This window comes from Musa acuminata, chromosome BXJ3-6, assembly GCF_036884655.1.
Source record: "Musa acuminata AAA Group cultivar baxijiao chromosome BXJ3-6, Cavendish_Baxijiao_AAA, whole genome shotgun sequence".
NCBI lineage: Eukaryota > Viridiplantae > Streptophyta > Magnoliopsida > Zingiberales > Musaceae > Musa > Musa acuminata.
In genome coordinates, this window is record NC_088354.1 from 38,318,293 (window position 1) to 38,338,031 (window position 19,739).

The 19,739-nt window shown below is 44.4% G+C and overlaps 5 protein-coding genes across 5 annotated transcripts; 3 read left to right on the forward strand and 2 right to left on the reverse strand.

Annotated features, from left to right (window-relative positions):
- Positions 1–90: 90 nt before the first annotated feature.
- On the forward strand, positions 91–7,720 carry LOC103989610 (cellulose synthase A catalytic subunit 4 [UDP-forming]). Its single transcript, XM_009408502.3, has 13 exons — positions 91–530; positions 765–844; positions 1,000–1,051; positions 1,227–1,362; positions 1,657–1,923; positions 3,008–3,353; positions 3,518–3,655; positions 4,335–4,460; positions 4,549–4,761; positions 4,844–5,093; positions 5,176–5,375; positions 6,329–6,682; positions 6,935–7,720. The coding sequence occupies exons 1-13, from the start codon at positions 335–337 to the stop codon at positions 7,517–7,519; spliced, it is 2,943 nt and encodes a 980-aa protein (XP_009406777.2). The 5' UTR covers positions 91–334; the 3' UTR covers positions 7,520–7,720.
- A 1,486-nt stretch (positions 7,721–9,206) lies between these two features.
- LOC103989611 (receptor-like protein 51) lies at positions 9,207–10,928 on the reverse strand. Its single transcript, XM_009408503.3, has one exon. The coding sequence runs from the start codon at positions 10,832–10,834 to the stop codon at positions 9,551–9,553; it is 1,284 nt and encodes a 427-aa protein (XP_009406778.3). The 5' UTR covers positions 10,835–10,928; the 3' UTR covers positions 9,207–9,550.
- A 339-nt stretch (positions 10,929–11,267) lies between these two features.
- Positions 11,268–14,167, reverse strand: LOC103989612 (probable E3 ubiquitin ligase SUD1). The gene is made up of 2 exons (XM_009408504.3): positions 13,665–14,167; positions 11,268–11,658 (listed from the first exon to the last, which is right to left on the reverse strand). Exons 1-2 carry the CDS (start codon positions 14,012–14,014, stop codon positions 11,430–11,432), a joined length of 579 nt encoding a protein of 192 aa, XP_009406779.2. The 5' UTR covers positions 14,015–14,167; the 3' UTR covers positions 11,268–11,429.
- Positions 14,168–14,321: 154 nt separating this feature from the next.
- Positions 14,322–15,398, forward strand: LOC135581410 (mitochondrial import receptor subunit TOM7-1-like). Its single transcript, XM_065154907.1, has 2 exons — positions 14,322–14,644; positions 14,831–15,398. The coding sequence occupies exon 1, from the start codon at positions 14,396–14,398 to the stop codon at positions 14,612–14,614; it is 219 nt and encodes a 72-aa protein (XP_065010979.1). The 5' UTR covers positions 14,322–14,395; the 3' UTR covers positions 14,615–14,644; positions 14,831–15,398.
- Positions 15,399–16,883: 1,485 nt separating this feature from the next.
- On the forward strand, positions 16,884–18,656 carry LOC103989615 (WRKY transcription factor 22-like). Its single transcript, XM_009408506.3, has 3 exons — positions 16,884–17,553; positions 17,688–17,801; positions 17,912–18,656. The coding sequence occupies exons 1-3, from the start codon at positions 17,144–17,146 to the stop codon at positions 18,507–18,509; spliced, it is 1,122 nt and encodes a 373-aa protein (XP_009406781.2). The 5' UTR covers positions 16,884–17,143; the 3' UTR covers positions 18,510–18,656.
- Positions 18,657–19,739: the final 1,083 nt, after the last annotated feature.

A 19,739-nucleotide genomic window follows, 5' to 3' on the forward strand; every position in this document is an offset into this window, starting at 1 on the left:
TCGCTCGTCGGTGGCTTGGGTTGAGTCAGCCGCCGAGTCAAGAACCGACCCGGTCCCGACCACCCGATCTAATGTAATTGACTCGGGCCACCTTCCTCCCTTCGGAACGCCGCAACCCCCTCCATGCCATCTCAGAGGAAGCGAAGACGACGAGCTCAAGAGCGATCGATGATGGATCGACCGCCCAGCACCCCGAAAGCAATCTTTGCTTCCATTCTTTCCTTCTACCTGCCGATGCCGATGCCGCAACCCGTGTGCCTCTCCACGCCGCTACAAATGGCCCCTCTCCCCTGGATTCACCCACCGATTGGGCGGCGTAGGAGGCGGTGGGAAGATGATGGAGTCCGGAGTCCCTCTCTGCAGCACCTGCGGCGAGCCCGTGGGGTTGTCATCTGCGGACAAGGAGGAGGTCTTTGTGGCTTGCCAGGGTTGCAACTACCCTCTTTGCTCCGCCTGCCTCGAGGATGAGGTCAGGGAGGGGCGCGAGAGCTGCCTTCGCTGTGGGGAGCCTTACGTTCGCAACGTGACGGGTTCGATCTTTCGCTCTTTCTCGGAGTTTGCTTTCAATTTCGTGCTGAACAAGTCGAATGTTGCTCCAGTTAGCTTGGTGAAGGGGTGATCGGTTGCTCCTCTTTGTTTTAGTAGTTTAATTCTCCGTTTTCACGGTTAGGGTAGGAAAAGGAAAAGAGATGCCATTGTGTTTTTAGGAACAAGATCGACAGATTTGATCGTTAATAAGCGATTTATGGGGTTAAACTCTGCAGAAAAGGCGACTGAGGAGAGCAGCAATCACGAGGCTTCAGGTGTGAGATTGAGAACCGCAGGCCATGTCCATGATCACCAGGTATGTCTTTCTCCTATTGGTATTTTGTTTGATGATCTCTTTTGTTCCTTGTTATTTTATTTTGCTGAAGCTTAAGACTACTACGATACTGCGACAATCAACTTCAATCCGGTAAATAGTTTACAAGAGGTTCCTGTTTCATCTAATTTTCACAGGAAAATGGAGGTCATGTTAGAAACTCGAGTAGTCTCTCCATGGTTGAAAGTGGTAGGTACCTATTTGATTGTTTCTTTTACGCTGTCATATTGGTTGGATACTTCATATATTGTTTTTTCAAAGTTTGTGCAATTGTCGATTAGATCAGCTTTGCGTATCGTATCGCGTCGGTTCTTCACGCTCACTCATTCTCACTGGTTCTTTGTTGGTTTTACTCTTTCTCCAGAGGTAAATGGTGAATCTGGGAACCCATTATGGAAAAACAGAGTGGACAGTTGGATGGAGAAAAAGAGTAAGAAAAAAACTTCAAAGAAGGCCGAGAAAGCTCAAATTCCAGTAGAACATCTGATGGAAGACCAAGAGTAATGACATATTTCCATAAATAAAGTCAATATTATTTTCTGAACAAACTAGTATATTTCTTATCGGTACTGGGTGACTTGCTTTCTGTTTAGTAAAGTTCTTAGGGACGAGCAAAGACACATGAGGTTGCATGGTCATACTGCATCTTGTCATCTATGTAATAAATGTTTCGGGCAACTGGTTGGGGCTTGAAATTTTTTTCCATGTCATGATTTGATAAGGCTGTGTTCTTTGCTTCCTGTTTCAGGATAAGAATATTGCTCATTTGCTCCATCTGATTTGGCCATGTGCAGGTCTCCAGAAGCTGGACAGCCACTTTCAAGGATCATTCCACTATCACCTAATAAGTTGACTCCATATAGAGCTGTGATCATAATGAGATTGATAGTTCTTGGGCTTTTCTTCAATTACAGAGTAACCAATCCTGTTGATAGTGCTTATGGGCTATGGCTAACGTCGGTCATATGCGAGATTTGGTTTGCAGTCTCTTGGGTATTGGATCAATTCCCCAAATGGTCACCTATCAATAGACAGACGTATATTGACAGGCTATCTGCAAGGTATACATCTATCTAATGGTTCAAACATGTTGAACTACTCTATGCAGAAGAGATTGTATGGAGCAGTCAAGAAAGAGGTTACTATAGTTATCTCATAAAACTTCAAAACATGTATTAGATTTTTTTTTTAAGGTAGAATATCCCGTTAACTTAATTACGTCATTCAAAATGACATCCATTTAGACTTTGATGTTAAATTTTGGAAATAGTTTCGGTGGTATAAAATGGTGTTTTGGGTGAGTGCGAGGTAATGAAAAAAAAAAATCTAAGATGAAGTGTAAATACTGCATTAAATGAGAAATCTATAGGAAAATATATTTGCATTTGCTTCCATGATTGTGTATGTTCATAGTCAATCTGCAGACTGCAGGTTGTATTGGCTATATAGCATTAAAGATATCAGTGTTCTATGAGTATTTGTTAATTCTTGTACTCTAAATACTGATGAAGTTACCACATTTCTAACTTAGGAATATAAACAAAGTCACCATTTACAATTAGCCTGACAGATTTTTTTTTTTTAATTGGTTATCCATCCCAATATGTTAATGATTATGCTCCTCATATCATTCCCTTTTTAGTTTTGGTTCAATATGAATGAAGCCTTCAGGATTTTGTATCCAGGAACAGATGCGTACATTTTAAATGAGGAGCTTAAGTGAAACATTTTGGTGAATAATGTTATGATGCTCTAGCTGGATAACCTTTCTAAGATCATGTGAGAAGTGAAACCTAGAATAGGAGCAACAATCGCCAAAAATCTTTAGTAAAAATATCGTGGCAACAAAAATGTGAGGATGATCTTTGACACAGACTTTCCAAGGATGATCTTCCATTGTCATTGTTGTGTGAATTTAGTAAGATATTATGTTTATGATGTTTGCAGAACTCTACCTTTATTTCTTTTTTATTTGATGGCATTTTCTCTGTATGTTTTAAAACTATCTATCCATGTAAACTTGTTAGTGAAATTTTAGATAGGTATGTTTCTTATATCGAATAGCAGATCTAAATAACAAAAGATGAGAACAGGCTTGTTATTATATAATCACTAGAAAAGTTGACTTTAATATCTAATTTCCAGATATGAAAAGGAAGGAGAAGAGTCACATCTGGCTCCTGTAGACTTTTTTGTCAGTACTGTTGATCCCCTAAAAGAACCACCATTGATTACTGGCAACACCGTGCTTTCAATTCTTTCTGTGGACTACCCTGTTGAGAAAGTTTCTTGCTATGTATCTGATGATGGATCCTCGATGCTTACTTTTGAATCTCTTGTTGAAACTGCGGAGTTTGCTAGAAAATGGGTTCCATTCTGTAAGAAATATTCAATCGAACCACGGACACCTGAGTTCTATTTTTCTCAGAAGATTGATTATTTGAAAGATAAAATACAGCCATCTTTTGTCAAGGAGCGGAGAGCAATGAAAGTAAGTATTCTCTGGAGAGCCAAGAGATTTCTTGGAACTTCTGAAACCATTTTTCACAAGTTGTTATCATTGATATATGTTCTTGTTAAAGGGTTAAGGTAGATCAATAATAATACTCAAATTAGAGGAATGCAACAATGAAGTAATGATTCTATTCTTCACAGAGAGACTATGAAGAATACAAGGTGAGAATAAATGCTTTGGTTGCCAAGGCTCAGAAAACACCTGAAGAGGGCTGGATCATGCAAGATGGAACACCATGGCCAGGAAATAATCCACGAGACCACCCTGGCATGATTCAGGTTCATTGCATTCTTTGGCTGAAATTACTTAATATTGGAGTTCTTAAATGGGTGATTGCATTTAATATCTTATTGACACCTATATATGTGTTTGTAATTTTCCTCAAAGGTTCATGGCAAAATTAGAAGTCCTTGCTGATTGCGTGCAGACTGTTCTTCTTTTTTCCTTCTCTCTTTCTTTTTTGCATTGGCCAGATATATCATATGTTCATCATTGTTTGTTAAATCAACATACCACATCTCTGAGTCTATCAATTGCTACCTGTTTTGGCATATGAAATATCATAGGAGCATTTTACCAAGGCAACTGGTTTAATTCTGAACATGGAGCCCATCCGATCAATAGGTTCTGATGGTGTTTCAACTGGTTTAATTCTGAACATGGAGCCATCTAGCCAATAGGTTCTGATTGTGTTTCATACTTAATTGTCTACTGTCTTCTTATGTTATCAGAAGTATCAAGTACCAGATGCTTGGGATATCAATTAAGGTTATATATTTGTGCATATGTCTTCTTTGTACAAATTCTTCTCTCTTGGCGTGTTAGTAGATATCATTTGTTCATTTGCTTGTAGTTCGCTATGTAATAATTATCTTGAACTATGATATTAATTCTTATGAAAAGTATTAGTGCTTGCTCAAGTATTTGATCGTTGATCTGTTTACAAACTTTTGGCAGGTTTTCCTCGGACATAGTGGTGCCCATGACATAGAAGGAAATGAACTTCCTCGATTAGTTTATGTTTCAAGAGAGAAGAGACCTGGATACCAGCATCATAAAAAGGCTGGGGCCATGAATGCTCTGGTAGACTACTCTGTCGATTTCTTATTAATAATTAGTTTGCACACTGATGTCATCCTCATTATTGTTCACAAATATATAAATCTTACAGGTTCGGGTCTCTGCAATTCTTACAAATGCTCCCTACATTCTTAACCTTGATTGTGATCACTATGTTAATAACAGCAAAGCAGTCCGTGAAGCAATGTGTTTCATGATGGACCCAGAAGTTTGTAGAGATGTCTGTTATGTTCAATTCCCTCAGAGATTTGATGGTATAGATCGGAGTGATCGATATGCAAATAGGAATATTGTCTTCTTTGATGTAAGATTCAAATGATAGAAGAACCCTACTACTAATGATATCTGGTGACTTTAGACTTTAATGATGCTTTTCTTTTATATAGGTAAACATGAAAGGGCTTGACGGCATCCAAGGACCAGTATATGTGGGAACTGGGTGTGTTTTCAATAGGCAAGCGATGTATGGGTATGGACCTCCATCTTTGCCAGTCTTGCCGAAGTCCTCATTTTGTTCTTCATGCTGCTGCTGTTGCCGCCGTTCTAAAAAATCTCCTGATGACCAAAATGATGTTTATCGAGATGCCAGGCGTGAAGACCTCGATTCTGCCATATTTAATCTAAAAGAAATCAACAGTAAGTATATTGTATTGTGGTTGTGTTGAAAGTTAGATTTTTTTAAAAAATTGTATGTTCTATGGCTACTTCGTGCATGCAGATTATGATGAATATGAAAGGTCCCAGTTGATCTCCCAAACGAGTTTCGAGAAGACCTTTGGGCAGTCTTCAGTTTTTATTGAGTCGACTCTAATGGAGAATGGGGGAGTGCCTGAATCTGCAAATCCATCGACGTTGATCAATGAAGCAATTCATGTCATTAGCTGTGGCTACGAGGAGAAAACACACTGGGGAAAGGAGGTGAGCGTTTGTTTTCATTCTTCTTTCTCTTGCCTGCAACAAATATCATGTTGCAGAGGAAATTGATTGTTGAACTTCCTAAATTTTTTTATTCATTTACAAAATAAAAAATGAACAGATAGAAAATAGGTTCTCATGATATTGTCTTGAGGTTCATTGTGGGCTTCATAGTTTAATGTTTTCTTTAGGGGCTTCCAGGTGAGTAAAACATGTAAACAAGTCCTGTTCAAAGCAATGTGTTATCTCTGCATAGTCTGTATCGGGAATCGTTGATCCATATGAGAGTTACGTTAGGTTTGTGTTCAAATGAATTTTGTAAGCAGTGAGGTTTAACTTTTCCCTGCCTGGCATGATTTGGTTTATCAACAATCTTCTTGTAGTAGTGACCTGGATCAGTCAATCCAACACAGTTTAGGTAATTGTTGTCACACACTGTTGAAATATAATGTATGATAAAAAGAAAAGATCTCTATCAGAAAAGCATTGCACCACTGCATCATAAGAGTTTCAGCATCTTTATTATAAATTTTGCTTAGTTGCCCAACTCTATTCATATGGCTCACCTGTAAATTTCCATAAATGGATCTAAACACATCAGATTCACAAGAAGCATTTTCTTATTAGTCAGAATTTGTCAAGCTTGATCGTGAGATTTGTTTGTCATGGAGGCAACAGAGTTACTAATAAAAATATTGTGGTTCACATCTAACTTATTTAGTTGACTCAAGCAAACTTCAATTATATTAAACTTCCATATGCGGACTGCTTTTATATACTTGTATATGTGCATATGCACACACTAGTAACCCAAGTACTTTATAGGAAATTATCATACCACCGACCTGGTTTATCACTCTCAGTATTTGGGTATTGTAACATAGCTTGTTCCTTATCATTGAGTTATAATTGCTTTTAATTTACCATGCGATTCTTCTTTCCCTGACTTTAAGCAGATTGGCTGGATATATGGATCTGTCACGGAAGATATTTTAACAGGTTTCAAAATGCACTGCCGTGGCTGGAGGTCAATTTACTGCATGCCTTCAAGGCCTGCTTTCAAAGGATCTGCTCCAATCAACCTCTCTGATCGTTTGCATCAGGTTCTTCGTTGGGCTCTTGGCTCTGTTGAGATCTTCCTTAGCCGACATTGCCCGCTTTGGTATGGATACGGAGGTGGCCGTCTTAAATGGCTTCAAAGATTGGCTTATATAAACACCATTGTCTATCCATTTACATCACTTCCACTTATTGCTTACTGCTCGTTACCAGCCATTTGTCTTCTTACTGGGAAGTTTATCATTCCTACGGTAATGCACCATTCTTTCATGGCCTACTTAAAGGTTTTTTATTGGAACTATCTTTTTTAACCTTGGTAGTGACTGTCTTATTTATTTATGATTTTGTTGTCGTCCAGTAGTTGTAGGAATTTATATCGTTCTCTTTGGTCCATTTTATAGTTAATCAGTAAAAAAAAAGCCTAAATATATTAGGAAGTGACCTGGTTCACTTAGTTTAAAGTTGATAATAACATTGTATCTTTTCCCTTTTGCTCATTTCAGCTTTCCAACATTGCAAGTGTCTGGTTTCTTGGTCTATTCATATCCATCATCTTGACGAGTGTTCTTGAGCTGCGATGGAGTGGTGTGGGTATCGAGGACTGGTGGCGTAATGAGCAGTTCTGGGTGATTGGAGGCGTCTCTGCACATCTCTTTGCTGTTTTCCAAGGATTTCTAAAGATGCTGGCGGGCATCGACACCAACTTCACTGTAACTGCCAAGGCTACTGATGATACCGACTTTGGTGAGCTCTATGTGTTCAAGTGGACAACTGTATTGATACCTCCAACAACCATTCTAGTCGTCAACTTTGTCGGTGTGGTTGCTGGATTTTCTGACGCACTGAACAGCGGTTATGAATCCTGGGGCCCACTTTTTGGGAAAGTATTCTTTGCACTGTGGGTGATCCTCCATCTGTACCCATTCCTGAAAGGTCTCATGGGGAGGCAGAACCGAACACCGACCATTGTGGTGCTGTGGTCAGTGCTATTGGCTTCAGTTTTCTCGCTTTTGTGGGTGAAGATTGATCCATTCATAAGCAACTCGGCTGCTGCTAAGTCTGAGAATTGTGCTTCCATCAACTGCTAAGCTTGTTTCCAGAAAGGATGGATCTATAACGATGATCAAGGATGCATGCAACCTTAAAATTTGTCTTTCTTTTTGAATACTATCAATAATGAGTACTAAACAAAGCTCTGTAATGTATCACTGAAACAGGAGGTGGACTCTATTGTGTTAAAATGTGAGCTTGTTTCCCAAAATATGTCTACCATGAATTTGTAGCTACCATGAATGTGTATATTTGAAATCCCTGATTAACAATAATTTTACTTGTGTGAAATTTTGATAAATTTTGTTGGTCAAGAAAGATTTTATATTTGAAAATCTTTTGCTGACAAAATCTTGAAAATTACAAATAGGATGATGATAAGTAGCCTATCTATTTATCATTAGGTTTTTGTATGGTTAAGAGAATGTTTGGAAGTTAAAAGAATGTTTCTCGTCAAAACTACAGTAATAAGAGCTCTGGGCTAATTATATATTATCTCTATAATTAGTTATCATTAATATTTTGATCTATGTTTTCATAAATTATATTAGGATTCTTATATATATGAAAGTAAAATATTTATGTTGACGAAAATATCACAGGGTTTATCACCGAGAACGTACTATCTCATTTCAATTGATCACTGATCACGTGTGATATTTTCATCAACAAAAACAATGACATAAGAAAAACGAAAGTAAATATTTTACAATAATTAAAATATTAAAAATAATTCATTATAAGAATATTATATAATTAATCCCTCGAGTAACCTTTGCATGGGGATAATTAATCATCCCCTCAGAAAACCCTATTTCGAAGACAGGACGATGCAACCTGGAAAACTTTTATACATTGATGATTCGAACAACCTAAGCAGCACCGCACCACATCAAAATTCCATGGAAGGCAGGAGAGGTGGAGTCAGCTGCACGAGTCAGCGACAAGGCAATGGGTCGATCTGCACGACTGCGCGCGGGAGCGACTCTGCCCACGGCCCATCCTATCCATCACGTGTAGAAGGCTGCTTTCGATGCGCAGTAAGGTTGAAGCAGCCTCACCATGTCCCTCTGGATCTCGCAGTCACCTCATCCCTTCGGACGCTTCACCTCTGCAATCGCCCCCACCTCCCCCCGCCCCCTCGAACACCTTACGAGCAGCAGTCGGGTTCGCGCCTTCTCCACCCACCAACAACTTTCGCCTTTCTTCCAACTTCGCGTTCCATGAGTCCTCTGTCAGTATCTCGGATCAGAAAAACTAATGCAAGAATCAACGCAGGTGCCACCCGAAAGCGATCGACTTTACCGCTGGCCGATGTGTCCTTTCCCCAAAAGAAATAAACGTCAGATCCCCTCTTCTTCCTGCGCTTTCTCGTGAACCACAAGCCCTTGTGGCCAAGGAGGTGATGAACCGGCCAAGCATCGACCGCCTCAAAGGTATTATTGTTAGCTCGGCTAAACTATTGCGCAGGGTGACAAAGATTGTAACGTTGTACAACTCGATTGATCTGATACAAGATTCCGTGAATCTGAATCTGGTGTGTCTGCAGATAGTCTGGTGCTCGCCCACAAGACGAAGACGACATCATCATCTTCATCATTCTTGGATGTTCATGTATCAGTGGCAGCTTAGTGCGGAAGGCAGAGCCAATAAATGAGTACAGCATCATGTGGGAACTCAAAGCAGCGACCACTGCGCTAGAGACGGAAACTTCATTGATAAGATAAAGTAGAGTGACGAGTAATGAACGCTATAAGAGGACAGCAGGATGTCTACAGTGCCTATAGAGCTAATAAAAAGGACAGGTGGGAGAAGAAGACACTGTGATTAAAGCTCTATCCCTCTCGTCGACTCAAAATAGCATTGCTCAACCAACATTCCAAGAGTAACCAGCATCGGTTTTATCTGCAAACAGGAAGGAGATGTATGGGGGAGAGAGAGAGAGAGATGGTTGGTTGTGGGTCGCTGTGTCAACATGTGCTCCAGCTGATCGAACCTCTGAGGAGAATAATGCTGAGTAGTAGATAGATAAAGGTGGAATTTTTTGCTGCTGAGATCGAACTTCTGCTTCAGCCGCACAGCTTGGAGAGGCAAACCAGGAAGATGACCAGGAAGACAAAGCAGGACAGCCCGATGGCCACTCCGAGCACCAGCTTGCTCGGCCCGTGGTGGTCCCCGCCGCCGCTCCCTCTATCCCCGCTCCCGTCGTCGCTGACGTCGTCGGAGTAGTCCGACGAGTCCGCCCGAGTGGAGCGGTCCGGGGGCGGCGACGCTGGTAGACCGTACTTGTCGCAGGGGGCGATCCCCAGCTTGAGCTTGGAAGAGAGCACAGTGTGGTTGTAGCAGAGGTTGCTGTTGCCGCCCACCTTGAAGACCTCGAGTCTCTTCAGGAAGGACGCGTTGAAGGGGAGCACTCCTTGGAAGTTGTTGTTCTCCAGATTTAGGAACTTCAATCCCTTCATCCCAGATAGGAACTTTGGGATGCTTCCGTTGAACTGATTCGAGCTAAGATCGAGGTGGACGAGCGCCGAGAGCTGAGACATGGAGTCGGGGATGGGCCCGGAGATCGAGTTGTGCGCGAAAGATACGTTTTTGAGAGCAGCGAGGTCGCCGATGGAGTCGGGGAGGGTTCCTGTGAGCGCGTTGGAGCTGAGATCGAGGGTCTGGAGGAAGCCGAGAACGGAGATGGAGCTCGGGACTGGGCCCTTGAGGCGGTTGCAGGAGAGGTTGAGGTGGACGAGGTTGAAGGCGTGCCAGTGGTGGGGGACGAGGCCGGAGAGGTTGGCAGCAGAGATGGTGGCGGAGCGGAGGTGACGCATCTGGGAGAGGACCACGGCGGGGCCGCTGGCGACGACTGGGACGCCGATGACGGAGAGGTCGGTGAGGTTCTGGATGCGGGAGAGCCACACGCCGGTAAGGCGACGGAGGGAGGCGGTGCAGGAGAAAGAGCGGAGAGAGGCAACGAGGGGGCCCGGGAGGCGCCTCGGGGCGGCGATGGGGCAGCGGAAGAAAGCGAGGGAGCGAAGGGTAGACAGGGCCCTGAGGGCGGTGGTGGGGAGGTCGAGGTCCGGGGAGCAGTTGGCGAGGCGGAGGGAGACGAGGTGGCGGAAGGGAGCGTCGTCGTCGCAGGCGGTGGCGTTGTCGCGGGGAGAGGGGGCGGTGCAAGGGTCGCCGGCGGAGGAGAACCCCATGGTCTGGAGCGCCGTGAGCTGGCGGGGGTCGAGGGTGGAGCCGTGCGAGTCGACCAGGGAGGCGGTCGGCGACAGGGACCGGGGGATGGCGCCGCCGCCGGTCCAAGTGTAGGACGAGAGCAGGGTGAGAACCATCGAAAGGGCCGCCAGGCGATGATCCATTTGAGCTCGGAGCGAGAGCGAGGGAGAGAGAGAGAGAGAGTCACAGTGAGAGTGTAGTGAGTGCAGCGAGCGAGATGAGAGACGTTTGTATTCATCGTGAAGTACGATTGATGCATCGTGGCCGTCTGATGAAGGGCCAAGTGATTTCTTGATCGAAACCGAGGGTCAGCGGGTCGGGTTCAGGTTTCCTTCACCACGGGCTCCGATCCGTCCGGACACTCTTTACAAATACTAACAACTAAATCGGATGCACCTAACCGGGTCCGGATCCGCCTGGCCTAAATCGGATCCCCTAAGGGACGGTGTTACGGCAGGCCGAATCAAGCTCGGAGCCTCACAACCCCCCAAGGCTGCAACAGCAGCCTCTTTACCTGTACATATAACCCATAACCTCATCAACGTTTTAATCTAACTAAACAGGACGATCAAATCCAACATAAACAGACAACGGAGTTTTATCTCGAATAGGAATGATGTTGGAACTTTACATCCCCACATCACATGTAGATTCTGAATTGAAATACAATGTGACAGAGAAATGTTGGCTGATAAGAGAAGCACGACAACATACTCCGTTTGGCAGAAGGAAGCGATCTTAGAACATACTTACCCGGAAGAACCACAGAAATATGGAGGCTATTATGAAGCACGCCATGAGGAAATTACAGTAAGATTGACGTCTCCAACAGCCACCCCTCTCATCACTCTCCAAGGAGTGTGAGTGCGGAATGCTCGGCTCTCTCCTGACATGCCTTTCCTCCATCGACCTGCTGCCTTCCTCACCGGCGATGTTCTTTGCATTCACGCCGCATATTTCACAATACCTGCATCCAGATCAATGATTTATATGTTTGCTTGCAAATGTTCAGCTATGATTCAAATGCACTTGTCCAATGAGATTGAAAAGGAGTTGAGCAACCCATCCACAACCTGTTCATTTAGAAAGGAATTGAGTACAACCTGAAAATGGATGTTTAAACTTACCTTCAGTTAGCTCACCACATTCAAGGGAAAAAAAATGGTAATGTAAAATTAAAGCATATTGAGATACTAAAGGTCATGTCGGATCGAAGAAAATGAGATGCAATTATATTTTGAAAAGAGCATTGTGTAACAGGAACAGGACACTCTTCGTAACGAAAGAAGACTTGATTCCTCAAATTATCGCAAGCTAAGGAGGCCAGACATCAGGTATTTTATTTGTTTCTCTGTAAACATGATGAGCCCTGCTTACACTATTGCCAAAAAGCTATTGGACTTTTTCTTCACCATGGAAAAGGTTTTTCCAAAGATGGAACTGAATTTGTTGTTTTACATATCTACAATTCAACCTTGTCTTTTCTTGCATTAGATCTATTTCACACATAAAAATATTTAAGACATCTCTAATGACCGTGCCACAAATATAACTACTAGCAACTTTTTTAGCTCAGTTACAAGTCTGGGATGCTCAACTACAGGTTTTGGCGATATAAAGAATCCACAACATAAAATATCTGTTGGTAGAAAACTTTACGGGTCTATGTAGAATTTGTAAAGCCAGCACAGATGAAACCTACATTTTAAGGCTTGCAAAGAGAAATGAATCAGATCATAGTGACAGAGATGCACGAAAGACTCAATCACCTATCCACATTTGTTTAGGTTGATGCTCACCAAACTTATACATTGTGATAGGGCCTTGTTTATATTTCTGTCCAAAACAGAATGGGGGTATAACCAAGATCAGAGGCATATCAGTAACTGTATGGATAAAAACTGTCTCATATTTACGATACATTTAGAACTAAATGTTAATCGAACATGTCTTATTGTTTTTCCTCTCACATTATGTATTTCTCCATTTATCCTCCCTCTTACCGGTCTTTGCCTTTTCTTTCTCCTTCACCTCCATTCTTTTGTTTTTCTCTCTCCTTCCTATCTTTCATGATCATCATCATGTAACTCCCTGTCACCCTAAGAAGGGGAGGGTTGTCTAAAATGAGGTGCACCACTATCATATATCTCACTCTTACGGCTTCACGGTGGATAATTACTTAGTATTGTATCAAGCACTAACAGTCCTATGTTGCAAATGGCTGACCACATACAGGAGTAAAGTTATAGTCAAAAGTTATAGTCCTATGTCAAGCATGGCTATGTCTAGCGGTCCAAAATGAGCAGAATAGCCCTTAAAACTGTCATCAAGTCCGCCATTCTTTAATGCAAGGCTGATTTGTTAACTTGAGGAATTTGGATTTGTCTTTCATTAATGTAGAGAATGAAATTAAGTTTGTAGCTTGGAAGGACAAAAAATGATTCAGAAGCAAAGTTGGTTTTGTTTTTGGTCTCCTTGGAGGTCCTCAACCTAATCATGCTTAGCTTTTGGTATATGATGATGTCACATAAAGTTCCTGATATCTTGGATGTAACTTTGTCTATTGCCTATCTCAAGATCATATAATATGAAATCAACCCTCCAACCAGAAAATTCCACAGTAGAAAATGATTTAGCTGAACAATTGTGATCTTGTCTTGTGCAGCACTAAAGAACAGGAAAACAAACACCTTTTCTGAAAAGGTGAAAAGAGTCCCTCTGAGGAACTTCTTGCAACTTGGCAAGCACAAGTCGCATATGGAAGGCATCAATCAAGCACGCGATAGATGAGAGCAAGTGCTACAAGTGCATCAAAGGAGCTACTACCAGATCTAAAGGCACTTGCCACAGCCTTCAGATAGGATTAAGCGTTCCCACCATCAAGAAGTCTAATCGGAGAACAAAATCATTGACATACCAAGCAAGAAGATAAGAAATGGATTAAAGGAACACAAGAGAGATGAAGAAGACTACCGGTTGCCTTTCAGCCTAAACCACTCCTCGGCGCAGTGGCGATGCGCGACGCCGAGCTCACCCTTACACCCGCAACCGAGCTGGATTAGCCCGGATCCCTCTTCTCCGCCGGCGGGGCTCAAATGGCAGATCCTGCACACCTTCTCGTCCTCCCGGTCGCTACCGCCTACGTCGGTCCCTTGGCCACCGCATCCTACGTCGACGACCACGCAGGCGCCCTTCTCTGCATCCGGAAGGGTCTCTGCATCCCCATCCCCCCCTCCCGCGGCCGACCTTCCGCCGGAGCCAGCAATAGCGACCAGCACGGCGGCGTGGGATTCGACGCCATTTCGCGGCGCAACATCGGCCATGGAGTCTCGGGCACCTGTGAAATTTGTGCTTTGTTTGGCCTTTTGGGGAGGAATCGAAGCTTGGTTCGGCTCCTTGCCTCCATCACAAGTAAAGATTAGATTAGCAGTAACGCCACCAAACAAGGAATTGATGGAGACGGGAGACTGTCGTTTATGCTTAGAGAGGAGTCGGATTGAAGCCATAGCAGGTGATTACTGCAGTTGATATAGAGTTTATTGAGTCATTTAGACGGCCCATGGGCCATACATAATCCATGTAAGATGAATCTTCCCGGAAATTGGGCCCTATTCTTGGGCGGCCGCAGTTCTAAATAAACCGGCTAGCTAGGGGTCTTGGCGAACGAAAAAGGGGGAAGCGGTGGGCGGTGCAGGAAGAGATCCATGGCGTCGAAGGTGTCGCTCAAGGGGAAGAGGAAGGCCGGGAAGGGCTCCAAGGGGCCGGAGGAGCGGTCGGCGTGCAAGTGCTTCAAGGAGTGGAGCACCTGGGCGATGAAGAAGGCCAAGGTGATCACTCACTATGGCTTTATTCTCCTCATCATCACCATCGGCATGAACTCCGAGCCCAAGCCCCAGCTCTACCAGCTGCTCAGTCCCGTCTGATGCCTCCCTCCACCATCGGCAAGCTTTTAGGTTAGCGATCTTGTTCTTACGCCTGGACAATTAGTGACTTGTTGCTCGATTGGACTTTGCGAGTCCTAAGTTGACGACCGTGCTTGATCTTCTAAAGCCGCTTGTTCTGTAGCTCCATAGTGATCGATTGGTTTCTACTGCTTTTTGATGGTATGTGCTGATAGCATCGTGCTTGTCGTCTATCAGGAGATTTGGATTGCCGACGATCGATTTCCATTAGGTATGGCTGACCTTGTTATACTGCGTGCATCACTAGGGTAGAGAAATCAGTCCAAGATTGTGTTACTTGTGATCGATTTCAAGAACAGTTTGCGGACTCCTTTACCCTCTGTCGATCATCGTATGTGATTGAGCCTGAGATGTATGCTGACAGAATCTTTACCGATAGATGACAACATGTATGCAAGCAAGAGACTCTTACTGCTTCCTAGCACTAGCATTTCCCTGTGGGCGGGCACTCAACCTTCTTCTTGACTCCTCATTCAAAAGCTCCTCAATTCCACCAGACCATGTGCGTCCATCAGCGGAAACGGAAGACGCAGAGCCGGTAAAAGGAAGCCAGTCTGACATCGATATGGCACAAGCAGCAGCAGAGGCAGAGGTGGACGTGGTGGTGCCGAAGATTTGGGCTCCGGAATCTCCGGCATTCTTGGAAATCAGTGAAGGCGACATCCACTCTACTGCTTCGGCCATCTCAGGTCTCGTCATCACAGAGAAGTGGGAAACTGGAGGCCGAAGCTACTTCAAAAGCAGCGTGGCAATGCTTCTTGGGCTCTCCCTGTGCTTTGACTGGCGACATCGGGTTGACTTTTGTTTGGAACTTGGCCCAGGCCCAACCTTTGTTCTGTGACGTTCTCAGCACGTGTCTGGCCATCCATGTTTTCGGAATCCAAATCGGGAAGTGATGTCTTAGGTGCTAAATAAGTTCATTAATTAAGTATATTAGCTCTCTACTCGTCTTCTCCTTCCTGCCTTTTGCGGGAAAGCTAAGACTCCACCATCGTCAAGTGGTGAGTGGTGTGTGGTGCAGTGAACTTGTGAGGAAGATATTTCACAGATCTTTCTGAGAGGGAGAGGTCAGAGGAAAAGAGACCTACGTGGCGAACCCGGATGTACGACCGGATCTCCACGAGGACCATGTTGGATCATGCCATTATGATTAGCAAAGCTTATCCTTTATGCAGCGTCCCATCACTCTTAGCTGATCCAGTACATCAAGGCTCACATCCATAAATGTCTAGGAAGCATATACCTAACTTGGATGCCACTTATTAACAATCGCTTGTCTGCTACTTCCATGTCATCCTTTGACCCATCTCTTGTGCTGCGTCTACTTAAATGACACTCCCTAAACAAGGATGTTTCGGCTGCTCTGGTGAAAGAAGAACAAGAAGCAGAAGAAATTGGAGACAGTTGACTGTAGCTCGCTATCAGAAAGATGAGTGACGGTGCGGCAGTAGTATTGTCATATCGTGGCATTCACGTTGCTTAGTGGCCAGTCAGCAATAACGTATTGTTGCGATGGCGGCCTCGCTCGCCTCCAACTAAGGTGGATGAGGTGGAGATATATATATATGCTCATGACAAGGTGTCGCACGTCTTATATATCCAACACTCCAATCACGCATCAACATCTAACGCTGATGCCTGTAGAGTTCCAACTTGGCAGTTTGATCTGGCCACGTCAAAAAGATCGAAGGAACACATCACGACAGCTTTGTGAGGTTTCTCTGATCAATATGTCTCAGAGATTTGTCTGTCGGATATGTTTCTCACGCACCGAGTTGTGTTGTAGTGCAACAACAACTTTTCTCGGCGCACATCATGGTGGGATCACTGCGGTTGGAAAGGTAGATAAAAAGATCGAGGTTATCAGACCAAACGGTGAAGTCCACCGACAGCTGCTTGACGAGTTCTTTCTCCCTGGCCTGCTGTTGGGTGTCACCTGCAACCCCCCCATGTCTCCCCCGTCCATTTCCTCACGTTATGAACCTAACATTAAACAAAGCTTTCTCTTCGAGCCAGCTGTGAGTTAGACGCAGTTACTTACGCGAGAAGAATGCGTTCGATAGGACTCACGACGGGGGGGCGCGCGTGGATGGTGACGAGGGACGAGACGACCGAGAGAAAGCGACAGGAGGATTGCCGAGATCTTCTCACTCCTTTGACCTTTGCCGAAGTCAAGTTGGGGATTCCAATACCGGCTTTGGGTGCTAATTAAGATGAGGTGAGGCTGAGAGGATACAGGAGGAAGATTGTCGTGATCCGTTGCCACTTCCGGCTCTTTTCAGTTTTCAGCCCCACCACCACCACCATCAACACCACCACCACCACCAATGCGTCCACCGTGACCACCACCAAATCCGTCTCGTATAAATTCCACAGCTGGACTTGGATTCTCCCTGCGTATCCGGATCACATACAAGAAAAGCAAAGTCAGCGCCCCCACCTTTCTCCTGTTCTACCTTCGGTCCATTGCGCTTTAGCTCATCCCGTTCCATGGACGACAACGACTGGGATCTGTACGCCGTGGTGAGGGGCTGCTCTGCGGCAGCGGTGGCGGCTGCGTCGGATCCCCTCTCTTCGTTGCCTCCTCCTCTTCCTGTGGTGAAAGACGAGAGTTTGGGAGGAGGAAAGGACGAGGCTTTGGGCTTTCCCGATCTCATGGGCACGTCGACGTCCCCTTACGAGCTGGAGGAGCTCTGCCAGCCCTTCTACATCAAAACCCATCTGCAACCGCTGCAGCAGCGGCAGCTCCAGCCACTGCTCGTTCCGAAACCGAGCTACCGCCCTTCCTGCGCCCCGGCCACCTCGGTGTTCCCCGCTTTAGCCGTCGTTCCGCATCAGTTGCAGCAGCAACCGCGGCAGCCTCAACGTCCGGTCTCCCAAACACCCCGTTCTAAGAGAAGGTTCACTTCTGCTCTCATCTCATCCTCTAATCGTATCGTCCTCTTCTTCTTGTTCGCTTCAAACCTTGTGAAGAACAAAGGAGTCATTTCTATGGGGTACTGATGACGAGTTGGGGAAATTGTTGCACCAACAGGAAGAACCAGCAGAAGAAGGTGGTGTGCCAAGTACCAGCCGATGGAGCCTCGTCTGATATGTGGGCTTGGCGGAAGTACGGACAGAAACCCATAAAGGGCTCCCCTTATCCAAGGCAAGGCTGTAACCCACCGGACCTTCTCCTCCTTTTTCGCTTCAATCTTTGCTTCCAACTTCCGAGTTCTAATATTTGACGAAGCGACTAACATTGGGAGGTATGAGCAGAGGTTACTACAGGTGCAGCAGCTCCAAAGGATGCCAAGCCCGGAAGCAGGTAGAGCGGAATCGGGAGGACCCAGGGATTTTGGTCATCACATACACGGCGGAGCACAACCACCCCGTCCCCACCCACCGCAATTCTCTCTCCGGCAGCACTCGTCAGAAGTTTCCGCCCGCCGGCTCCTCCGCGCAGCCGCCGCCCGCCTCCGGATGCGAGGGAGACGGAGAGCAGCTGAAGTCGCCCGGCAGCCACGTGCCATCGAGCCCTCTTCCATCTTCGGCCGCGGCACAACGTCCTTCGCCCACAACAGCGCTTACGGACTCGGTCGAGAGCAAGGATGATGAGGAAGACGAGGATGAGGACGAGGACGAGGAGGAGCTGTTGACGGTGGGAGACATGGAGATGATGGGCGCGGACGACTTGATCTTCCTTGGCATGGAGGTTATAGATGGCTCGACCAACACCGCTGGGACCACCAAATCCCCGGCAATGGTGTCCGTCGGCTCCGCCTCCTTCGAGGAGGATGGCGGCTTCGAGGAGCATTTCTTCCGTTCACCTTGGGTGGCTAACGACAATGCGGCGGCGGCGGCTGGTGGCAGCTGACTGCCGACGGCTCTTCTTGCTGCAGCTATATACAGTGCTTAATCGTCTTTTTGGTTCCTATTTGGTTCGGATTTTTTGTTCCCTCTTATTTCCTGTAGAAATGATCTCTGTACATTTTTGCATGTCTTCTTCTACGGCACAAGTCTGGCTGTGTAAAGCGATACTAGTAAGCTTGCGAGACAAGTCGCCATGTATGTATTCGTCCTACTATTTTACCTCTGAGAGTTGTGTGATCTTTTGTTCCTCGTGGTTGTATTAAGAGATTGGAAATCTTGTGCTGTTTGTGGAATTATCCATCTATTTATGCATGCCCTATTTTTATGTGCTCCTAATATTTCATGATATTTTTATTCTATACATCATGAAATTCGGATATTTCGATATTTTAACCTTATTTTTAAGTGAAATTCGATCCTACGATAGTATATTAGCACATAAGAACTCAACATCTCATGATATTTAATTGTCCTTTAAAATTAGGACTAATTATAGATTACCCTATATAATTAGTTTTCTTTAGCATCCCAATTCCTATCTTTTCAAAAATTACATTAGGATCTCTATAGTTATGAGAGTAAAATATTTAATCATGTTTCTTTTCACGCTATCAATTTTGTTAATGTAAATACCGTACGTACTCAATAATAAATTGAAATAAGAAAGGATCAATACACGCTTAGTGGTAAACCCTGTGATATTTTCATCAATAAAGTCGACGACGTAAAATAAAATTAAATTAAATATTTCACTTTTATAAGTATAGGGATCATAATATAACTTTTGAAAATATAGAGACCGAATACTAGAGATAACTAATTAAAAAATCTATAACCAACACTCAAAATTAAGATAGATGTATAGATTTCTCATAAACTTCAACACCAAGTTCTTAAGATAAATATGTAATTTTATTTCTTCCAAGACTACAAGATAATGGTAAAGTTTATGGAAATTGGCGGGGCAGCCACACCCAATGCCTTGGGAATCTTTGTAGATAAGGTTGCACATTTCACTAGGAAGAGAGATAGGACGAAGATGATGAAACCTGAAAGGGGATGGCTGTCTTTTCCTACAAAATCAAACTAGTATTATGATGAAATACACTAAGAACACTGTTACCATTCATCATATTCATCATCATCTGCCGTGGAATCTTGTCTCAGGAAATGACGAATCTCATCCTATCTTTCCATCTCTATAAACTTTACGTATTTAGCTCAGCTTCTGCTC